Here is an 11,406-nt window from a genome sequence, read left to right as displayed (position 1 = left end):
CATTACCATTCTCTTTTCTTTTTAAGTCTTATAAAGTTCAACAGTACATTCATCTGCTAGGAGGGTTTTCATTATTGCTCAAATCTCATTGCTTGTTATGCAACTATTTAGTTTTTAAAACACCCTCTTGGTTCAGTTTTTGTAGGTTGTATGTGTCTAGAAATCTATCAACTTCTTCTTGATTTTCCAAGATTTATTAGAATATAAATTTTCAAAATAGTCCCTAATGACCCTCTGGATTTCAGTGGTGTCTGTTGTGATATTCCCCTTTTGATCTCTAATTGTATTCATTTTGGTCTCCTTTTGTCTGTTTTGATTAGTTTGGCTAAGAGTTTATCTTGTACTTTTTCAAAGAATCAGGTCTGTTTTATTGACCCTGTGTATTGTTCCTTTCAGTCTCCATTTCATTAATTTCAACTCTGATATTTATTATTTCTTTCTTCCTATTGATTTTGGAGCTGGTTTGTTACTGTTTTTCTAGGAATTTGGGATGCATCATTAGGCTATTTGCGACCTCTAATTTTTAAAATGTAGGCATTTAGGTGTCCATAGCTGTTTGTTATTCATTTACTCTTCTGCGCAACATCATTCTGATGTTTCTTTGTTGGCTTTTTGTGAGTGGATGACCTATGTCTTTGTGAAAGTGGGATATTGAAATCACTCACTATACTTATATTGGGATATGTCTATCCCTTTATATTGAGGATGGTTGATAGTGAGTTGAAGGCCAGCCTGGGCAATGTGGCAAGACCTTGTATCAAAATAAGAAAATGACCTGTAATGCCAGCGTTCAGGATGCTGAGGCAGGAGGATCACTGTGCATTCGAGGCCAGCCTGGGCTACAAAGTGAGCTCAAGGCCAGCCTGAATTGCATGATGAGACCCTGTCCCAAAAAGAACCCCCGAAAAAAACAAACTAAAACAACTCCCCCCCAAAAATGAAAAATGTGCTGGGAGTGTAGCTCAGTGTAAATGCCCTCAGTTCAATTCCAAGTAATTAAAATCAAATGATAACAGCAAAGAAAACTCAGAAAGAAAACCAAAGATTAGCCAGTGATTCTTCATGTCTATGGAATTTGACTTGGAGAGGCAGGGTCAATTTCATTTACGTCCTTTCTATTTACAGCAAGCCATGTAGGGCAGTGAGCTGTCTGTGTTACTGTTTCTCACTGATCATGAGCACGTCTGAGGCTGTGGTTCCCATAGAGGGCTTCTGTGTGCACAGCTCAAGGTATGACAATTGACTGAATGGCAGCCAACCCAGCCTCTGCAGTGCGTGGAGCACGCAGGACAGATACATGCTCTTTCTGCCTCGTATGCCTGGGTGCATTTGGGTGTGCAAAATGACTGAGTGACTGAAACAATCTCTTTTCACTGGTCTGAGTTTAATGGATTCGACCACAAAGAGCATGCATCCAACCTTGCCTGATGCCAACAGTGGTGCTTGTGTTTAGATTGCTGCCCACTCTTTGCAGCCCGTGTACTTTCCTGGCACTGGTGTGCCCCAATAAGCTTTATTCTCAGTCCAGATGTCTCTAGACTGCACCTGTGCTGTGATGAATGGCCACACCATTAAACAGCTGTGAATTCCCAAGAAGCCTCAGAGAGTGGGGGTAACAACAATGCTGCTAAGTTCTGTGTTGGAGAAGGGACCAAGAGGACAGAGTTCTCTGTAATCAACCCTCTCTAGTGCTCACTGCTCTCAAGCATACTGTCTTCATTTCTGGTTATCAAGACCTCAGGCACCTGCATATTCTGCTGTGATCTTCATCACAGCCTGCATTCCCTGCTGCTCAAACCTCCTGGCAAGAAACCGTCACACTTCCCTCAGCCAAAACTGTCTGGCATAACCTTTTCTCATACAGCCAGTGCATCAGGGTGGCCAACTACAATCCGAACTGTGATCACTTCAGAGGGGGAATTATTCCCTAGTAACAGGGACTCTATTGAAGTGGCTTCTGGGTGTAGCCTTCTGAGAATTAACACAATCCATTGTTGGGTTACATGTGCAAGGGGTTACTTTCAGAGCTAATATTCCTCCTGGGAAAAAATCTGGACTGCAGATTTCCCCCTCAGAGAGGATCATTGGTCAGCTTGGAATATCTGGGGGTTCTTGAATTGGCTGCTTACCTTACATTTACAGCTTCACAATCACTACCCACAAACCTAGAAACTGGAGTTGAAGTTATGAATTGTTCCAGACCCTTCCATTACTTTCATTGATTTTCATGTTGTTTACATATTTTTTGCTTGCATATTTGTTCCAAGAATGATTCTTCATGTCCACTGGATGGGAACTAGTTTCTCCTTTATTAGACTGACTTCTAAGTCACTGAATCATACAAAGGTAGCTTCCATCTCTAATTCAGTATTTATCAGCTTTGGACTTAACGCTTGACTTGGGGTCAAATCTGCCCATATAGTTTTACTTTGTTGTACATCTCAGGGGGAAAGAATTCCTCTGTTGTTCCCCCAGCATTTAATTTTGTCTCCCAGTTGACATTCCATAGGTTGGAGGAAAGAATTCTGTTGCATTTCTTCCATCACACCTGCAACAGATGCCATTTCTGACTACTCCACCTTACTTCAAAGTTAAGAACTGACTAGTTCATGCCTGCGTCTACCGGAAAGTGAAACATTTGGTTTCCCAAATTTCACTTGACTCCAAAAGATTGAAGGGAACCCCTAGGTCTCATTTATCATCAACATCATAGTTTTCTTAGGGCTCTGTGCGTCTCTCTCTCAATCTCTCTCTCTCTCTGTCCCCCTTTTATTATCTCTTTCCATGCAATATGCACATTGACCCCTTCATTGGAACTCTTTCCATGTTTCCCTGATCTGTTTTTCTTTCATCTCCTCATCTATCTGCTGTAACCACAAAATCTGTACCCTGTCTTATAAACAATTTAGTCACTTTTTGCAGGTGGTGTCTATGTGGTAAGTGACAGCATTTCCAATTTGACAGATCTGAAGTTGGGAATATAAGTCCAGCAATATCTTGCTGGCTGACCATTCTGTTTCAATCCATGGACCTTATATTCTCCTGGTTCCCAAAACAACTGGTAGCAGATTTAAAGCACTTAAAATAATTTCTTCATCCTCTTGAGTTTTACTATTTGTAAAGGGAGTATGTAATGTCTTTCTTTCTTTTCTGAACCATTAGCGAAGTTCTCCCTTCCTTATACTCCTTATTATGCAAGAGCAAGGGTTTGTACATAAGGATTCTATCTCATTTAACTGAATTTTGACAGATTAAATGTAATTGTAATGTGGTATGGCAATTTAAAGATATGTTATGCACCTGTTGTTCATCAGAATGTAATGCATTAATAGGCCTCCCATTACTGTAATAGAATAGCAATTCTTTTTTAGTCATAGGATTTCAACTTTAAGCAATACGGTCAGCTAGTATATAGTGGAAAGGACTTTTAGATGGTACTGAAACTTTAGCTGTCCATTTTAGGAACAAAAGTATCTGTAAGAAAGAAAAGTTGGGTGTGGTGCCACACACTTGTAATCCCAGAACTCTGGGGTTGAAGCATGAGAATCACAAGTGTGAATCCAGGCTGGCAACTTTGTGACTTAGGGAGATGAGACCCTGCCTTAAGCTCCAGAATAAAAATAACTGGAGATGTAACCTAGTGTGAAGGCTCTGTATTCAATTGACAGTGCTGCCAAAAAAATGAAGAAGAAAGGAAGAGGAAGAGGAGGAGGAGGAAGAGAAAACAAAAAGTCAAACCAAATGAACATTCTCTTCTCTTTATTACTCCAGGTTGAAGATCCTTCCAAAAGCATCACAAGGTATAATGTCCGTCAGTGACAAGGAGTAATGTGCATATTTTCCCAGATTGCCTCTAGCATAATTGACAGATGTACTTGTGATGCATGTTTATAGAAAATGGAAGCCTTGGTGACAGACAATTTAACCAGGATCTCAAAATTCTTCCTCCTTGGACTGTCAGAAGTGCCTGAGCATCAGTCCCTCCTCTTTAGCTTGTTTCTATTCATGTATTTGGTCGGTGTGATGGGGAACCTGCTCATCATCATGGCTATCAGCTTGACTCCCAAACTCCACACTCCCATGTACTTCTTTATAGCCAATCTGTCCCTTGTTGACATCTGCTTCACCTCTGTCACTGTACCAAAGATGCTGCTAAATATTCAGACCCAGAGCCAATCCATCCCCTATGCTGGGTGCCTCACTCAGATGTATTTTCTAATTCTGTTTCTAGAACTGGACAATGTCCTCCTGGCAGTGATGGCATATGACAGATACGTAGCCATCTGTCACTCCCTTCACTATGCTTCAACCATGAGCCCCACATTCTGTATAACCTCAGTGTCTGTGGCTCTAATTGTCACAAACATCTATCCCTTGATCCATACCCTGCTTATAGATACACTGTCATTCTGTGCAAGTGTCCAAATACATCATCTATTCTGTGAACTCTATGCATTGCTAAAGCTCTCCTGCTCAGATATCCATGTAAATGAGTTGGTTGTTTATACCCTGGGGAGCATTCTTTTTGTTACGCCTTTCCTCTTCATTTGTCTCTCCTACATGCACATTTTCTCAGCCATTCTAAGATTGCATTCTTCTCAGAGTAAGTTGAAAGCCTTTTCCACTTGTAGTTCTCATGTTGCAGTGGTGTCCTTGTTCTACGGGACCCTCTTTGGGGTCTATCTGCAACCTTCCTCCTCATACACTGTTGAAGATTCTGTGGCCACAGTGCTATACGCAGTGGTGACTCCCATGCTCAATCCCTTCATTTATAGCTTGAGGAACAAAGACATGCAGCAAGCTTTGAGGGGCCTCTTCAGCTGGAGCAAGGTCCAGTCTTGGTGACAGCAGTTTCTGCTTCTTAGCAAGGGTGTGCTCTTTTTGCTGCCCCTTCATGTGGGAAGGTGAAGCCAGAAGACAAGGGAAGTTAGGAAGATAGCACACAGGTCCTAAGCAGATAATTTAAAGTAAACTAAAACCCAGGGTCTAAGTGAATTAACATACCAAAACAGACTATCAGGGTCTAATAAAATGCAAGAGACAAAAAACAGGTCCCTAATCATAGGGGAGAGACCTTGGAGGAATGCAAATAAAGTAGTTTGTACTCTGGACATCAAAGGCCTACCTGCAACCAAGAGCGTCCCTGCTTTTTGTCACATACAGTGGTCCCAAGAACTGTATAAAAAGCCTATGGATTTAACCATCTGCAGTGTCTGCCTTGCAAAACACCCCTCTCCAACTAATGGAGAGCTTTTATTTTATTCTTTCTAATAAACACTCATTTGGCCATTCCCCATCGCTTGCTGTTTACTATTTTGTCAGCTTCAATCTCTGTTTGCCCAAAACAAGGACCAGAGAGCTACACGGATTCAATTATATCTTTGGTGCCCAAAGTGGGGTATTCATCTTCTCTATGGAGAAGTAAGTGTGGCAAAATGGCCAAACATATATGCATACCATCTTTATCCTTTCCTTATAAAACTCTAAGAAACAGTGGTTACTCTGCCAGCTAGTTAAATGCTCTTAGAGTAGCTGCCACTCTTAAAGCAAAAGACAAGTTTCCCAAGCACCCTCTGGTTAATCCCCCACTGAAGCCAGTGGGAATGTTGGTCAGACAGACAGCTGGATTCATTTCTGGAGACAGATCTCTGATTTTGTACACCCAGTGAAAGTCGAGAGGGCAACTCAAGGGCCATCGCCAGGGCAGCTCCCCAGCGGGCGTCCAAGGGAAGCTGGTTCCCAGCAGCCCGACTTGGTAACCAGCAGAGAAATCTCCACTTATCTGTTGTCCCCACCTGCACTTCTCTGTGAAGTGAGAGGTGAAACTCTCTCAGTGGTCTTCTGGTATCCTCAGTCTCAGAGTGATCTGAGATGGCACGATTAGAGCCCACCCTTAAGCCTCCATTAAGAGTTGAGCTATAGGGGCTGGGGATTTAGCTCAGCGGCAAAAGCGCCTGCCTGGCAAGCGCAAGGTCATGAGTTTGGTTCCCGGTACCGGAGAAAAACAAAAAAAAAAAAAAAAAAGAGCTGAGCTATAGATTTGGACTTTTCTCTTTGCTATTAAGATAGACCCCCTTTTCAGTATGTCTTGACACATTCATGGGGCTGGAAACAGGTGAAAATAACAATCCTTTAGATCCCTTAAAAATTTTTTTGCTAAGAAAAAGGTCTAAATTAAAAGAATCCCTCCTCCCAGGTTTTTTTTTTTTTTTTTCCCATTGGAACTCACTGGGAGTTAACTTTGAAACTCCTTGGCTCTATATATCACCTTCTGTAAACAAAAATGGAATGACATCACCTCCTTTCCCTCCAGGAGGTTGGACTGAGGCAGCTTACGAAAACTGTTTGCCTTTAACACAAGAAATCAGACATCTGAGGAGTGATTTACACTTGTGCCTTACGTATGCCAAGGGTGAGAAAAAAGCCTTTAGCTAAGTATTGCCAAAAGGGTCACAGGATCAAAAGAAAGGGGCGCAGATGCCAATGGCCGCTTCCTAGAGCACCTCCAGTCTGCTGACGCTGGTACTGGACAGAGTCAACCTTAAAGAATGCCTTAGAACACAAAGTGGGAAGATGCTATCGTGGATAAATATCTGCACCAGGGCAGAATGAAACCCTGATAGACCTTTGACTCTCCCACTCTTTAAAATACATACTTAGCTCCAAAAAGCATCACCTCATATCAGTTTCATTTTTCCTTTATTTTTTCTCTGGCTCTTTTGGCCTCACACAGAAAAAAACTGGCTCTCTAGGTTCTTGGAAATAGCTAAGTCAGGTCCATTTAAGAAGTTACAGGATGAGGGTTAAGAGACTTCAAACTCACATAGGACTTACAAATAAAAGCATTTGAGTTTGAGAGCATAAAGATTATGTATAATTTAAACTGTATATATTTCCACATGTGAATCTTCAACTATAAGTTCCACTTAGGCTAGCTTATAAATAAACATTCATGATATTAACCCAAATGCTTCTTGGCTTACATAGCCTAACGGTAATTTAATTTTAATCAGTGGTAAAAATTAGAGTTGTCTTTAAAGTTAATGACAATCAAAATGATATCAAAAATTGGTTTATAAATACAATGATTATTGCTATCTGGTCAAAGATAATATTCAAATAGGTAATATATTTATTTATTTATTTATTTATTTGCAACAGGGTCTCAGTATGTAGCTTAGGCTGGCCCTGAACTCACTGTGTAGTCCAGGCTGGTCTTGAACTCGTGGCAATCTTCCCGCCTCAGTTTCTAGAGTGCTGGGACTATAGGTATGCATCACAATGCCAGCATAAACTATACAAATAGTTTAAAGTGTTAACTGTTACGATGAGTCATCTAAAGCAATTGTGAAGATAACTAAGTGGAAACTCCTTGGACTTGGAGAACTGTTAGACAGAACTCCCCTCTATGATTAAAAAAAAGCAGATGCCTGGACCAAAACTAGTCCAATTTCTCCACTGATGGGTGACTTGTCCAGTTTTCCCAAGGTCTTATGGTGCCATACCCTAAGAATTATTAAGTTATTATAATATACTTAAGTTGTTATATGTAAAAGATTAATCTCTCTATGTCTAAAACAATAGTTTTCTAAATAAAAGATGATCTTGGTTAAACTTACTAACCTAGACTTAAAAACAAGGGTATATTATTATATGTAATTAGCTTGTGTTTTCCACTGTTAAACTTTTGGTTGCTAAAATTTAGTTTTAAAGGTTAAATCAAATGGTGGCTTACACAGTGGTTTCAGTAATCAGTTTATGACAACTATTATCTGAATTTGTGATGTAACTTATAGTATATATGTGTGTGTATATACATATATATATATATAATATACTTTAAGTCTAAGCTTTGAAGTTAAGCTTATACAGTTAAAACCACATAAGTTTAATACATACAAAGTGACTAATAGGTGTTCTCTTTTATACAATATACATCTAGTTGTTTAACATATAAAATGACCAAGCTTTGACATCTCTTTCTCAGTTTGGTCTTGCCATTTAGAACTTGATCTACATGTATTGGCTTTAGTTAACATCTACTGGCTTTAGTTAAACATTTTGCTATTATATAAATGAGACATACTTACATATTGGATTATAAGTCTATCTGTGTTCAACAACACTGTTTCCAAAATATATAAAACCTCTAAGAGTCTCCTTAGCTCTTGTCAGTGTGATTATCCCCCATAAACCTATTAAAATTCTAAATTCTGCATTACAATATAAAAACCAAATATATATTGACAAAAATTCTATACATAGTTGTAATATTATTGTTAACCTCACAGTATATTAAATGTATTTGTGTTCCCCAAGGTTATAAGCCTTCAACCATGCAAAGCCAGAAAAATATCTATCTGGTGACTCCTTGACAAAAGTTATTTGTGGTGATAAAATGTCTTATAACAATTTTATGATTCTTTATAACAGTATGTAACTTATGAATGCTAGGTCACAGCTCCAGACTTTTAAAACCCTCCATGAATTCCTTACATAAGCCCTAAATATAAAATCTTTAGGATAAATTTTCACATAAAAGTCCAGCTGTTAGGCACAACTCCTTTTTCCTGCCTCCTAATCTGCTAAAAAGAGTAAAATAGCTGTGCGTCAAGAACAAGAATCCTCGTTCTGGATGTAAGCAGACCTCTGTATAAATAAACAAGATGCCTAGGCTAGTCAAGGCAAAAAGTGAGACAGGCTATGGCCTTGGGTTGGGATGCACAGGCAGTGTGACCTCAGGATAAGGCGGGCAACTCACACAGCCTAACCTCACAGTCCTTTGTATTTTTTTCTCTTTCCCTTCACCACCCAAAAAGTACATAAAAGAGATCTTTAAAACATACAATACAATTAAAATGCTTATAAAGAGCTCAATATTTGTCCTTAAAATATTACCTTTAGGTTTTATTTTACAAACTTGGGGCCAATTTAATTTTTTTTATTTTAAAGAGAGTAGTAAAACAAAAGAACAATAGCAAAATAGCAACATCACAAACATAAACAAAACAAAGCAAGAACATTAAAAATGATACAGGGTTTCAAAACAAAATGATAGGAACTAACAGTGATTGTTATATTACATATTGTTATCTTCAACTACGTTGTTCAGATTACCAGATGTAAGAATGGAAAAGTTTCAAACCATTAAAGATAATAAAAACAATTATTAAATAAAACATTAGAGACAATACAGAGTTTCCCTAGACAAGATGGTAGGAATTCACCAATGCTTGTTCTATTGCATACTGTCTCCAAATCAGTTGCTCAGATTACCAGATATAAGCATGAAAAATTGGTCAAAATATAAAAAATTTTAAACATTAATTGTTTCTTTCAATAAACCATCAGACATCAGCTATACAGTTATCCCAGATAGATATATATATGTAGATATATCTATATATAGATATATAGATATGTCCTTCCTTCTTTCTCAATTTAAAACATTTTTAAAAGTTCATTTTTTTAGGCTGTTTCCTGGGCCTCCAAGGTACCCACTGCGCTAGGGCGCCAGCCTAAAATGATACTCGTAGGTCGTCCTCATTAAGAAAAACAGATCCTCACCTTTTATTTGGGTTGGGCTAAAAAGATATGTAGGCAGAAAAAAGACAACTGCTCAACGCACAATAGAAATATCTCTCCCAGTGTCAACACATCTTACAACATACGTAGAGCATAGATCCTCACATAAAAATGGTTGTTTGTCTCCTGAACCACTTTACCAGGTAATCATGCCTCTTAAAATAGAATAGATATTGTGTTTCATAAAAACAAGCCAGCTGCTTGGCATCTCAATCAATGCAAGACATTTTCCAGAGAGCTTTCCATTATTCATGAAAAAGTTCTCAAAATTCATTCTGGTTAGTAGATTCCATTCCCTCAGGGACTCACTGGGGCACCTCACAACTGCAGCCAAGAGGTCGAAGGGAAATGGGCTTGACCTACTGCTGTTCCAAGGCAGTAGTGGGGAGGGAACAAAGAGTCTCTCATTGTAGCCACAGAGAAAAAAGGTGCCATAAAACAAATAGTTCCTATAACTCTCCCCCGTGGGCACAGGACAGAGCACATTTTGGCTATTGCTGGTAGGATGAGAAGGAGCCTTCCTTTATCCCTGTCCTGAACATAGCAGCCAGAAAAAGAGGCTGTCAGGTAGATCTGATGGAGACACTCTCATGCCTCCCACCTTGCTTACATGTGTGTTTCAGATGGAATATTTGGCCAGCCTCCCTTCCACAGACACATCTCTTGGGTGTATTCTTAAAAACTAAAAAAAGTGTGATCCTCACTCATTAAAAACAAAAGTGATTGATTTTTTCCTATGCACAGACATAGGTAAGATATTCATTAAGAGATGACAAGACTTAGCCAAAAAAAAATTACAATACTGTACTCTAACTAAACCTATTATATATATATATATATATATATAAAGCTAGAATAGATCCCCTAAAGGGCCCTGCAGACAGACTTTCTTTACATTGAGAGATCTTAACTTCTATAGGTCAAGCTGTGTAGACTCAGCCTTGTCACAAAAAGACAAAGCTTGAAACTTGATTTTATAATAAAGAGAGATAGTAAACAAGTATCGCATCTAACAATTTACAGCTCTTCTCTGTGATAAAATGTATTCTATGCCAAAATAAAATATTAAATATACAATATTTTGAAAGAATAACCCATGATTCTCACCTAATAGTGTCAACAAAACTGTTGGTGCTAAAATGCTATGTTTTACTCTAGATTTTAAACTTTCCCTATAAAAACATTATACCTGTTAGCTAGAAGTATTCCATAAAAAAATTTGTCTTCTAAGTCAATCATAATTGCTCTCACTTCAATACTGGTGCAACTGATATGGGTATTCAACAACTAAGGTTCTGAGACCAAAGTTAAATATATAACCTGGCTAAAAACCAAATAAACAAGCAAAAAAATAGCCAATATTTTGATTTTAGCCCTCCAAGGTCAACAAAGACCCAGGACATGAGGGAACTTCTCTACAAAATTCTACAACTCTGATGAGTCACACAACTTCCTGAACAGAGAGGTTATTAGACCACAGAAGACAAGAGTCAACCATTATACATTATACATGAAAGAGGGTCACTGAAGAAAAAAACATTTCCCACGCTTCAAAAAAAAGCTAAATGGTCAAAGAAGAACATGACTCATGGCACTGACAGTTAAGAGGCTCTATATATGGTTCCAAAAATAACTCCTATAAAACCTCAACTGACCTGATATATACAATATGATTACTTCTAATCAATATAATACTCACTCTAACTTGACTTTAAACACCCAACAAAAAAATAACCAACAAGATATGCAAAAATATTAATAATAATTTAGGTTAAATACATTAAGGGGTTCCAAGTCCTATATACTGGCTCCTGTTGGCAG

At 38.5% G+C, this 11,406-nt stretch overlaps 1 protein-coding gene across 1 annotated transcript; it reads left to right on the top strand.

The window, feature by feature from the left end:
* The first annotated feature begins 3,897 nt into the window (after window positions 1-3,897).
* Window positions 3,898-4,904, top strand: LOC102010109 (olfactory receptor 1D2-like). The gene has a single exon (XM_005414224.1). It carries the CDS (start codon window positions 3,898-3,900, stop codon window positions 4,843-4,845), a length of 948 nt encoding a protein of 315 aa, XP_005414281.1. The 3' UTR covers window positions 4,846-4,904.
* Window positions 4,905-11,406: the final 6,502 nt, after the last annotated feature.

This window comes from Chinchilla lanigera, unplaced genomic scaffold (genome assembly GCF_000276665.1).
Source record: "Chinchilla lanigera isolate Chin_1 unplaced genomic scaffold, ChiLan1.0 scaffold00179, whole genome shotgun sequence".
NCBI lineage: Eukaryota > Metazoa > Chordata > Mammalia > Rodentia > Chinchillidae > Chinchilla > Chinchilla lanigera.
This window is presented reverse-complemented; position numbering and strand designations above follow the sequence as displayed.

Excerpts from the sequence above, each read along its gene's own strand:
- LOC102010109 (XM_005414224.1), top strand. The coding sequence starts at position 3,898 with ATGGAAGCCTTGGTGACAGACAATTTAACCAGGATCTCAAAATTCTTC.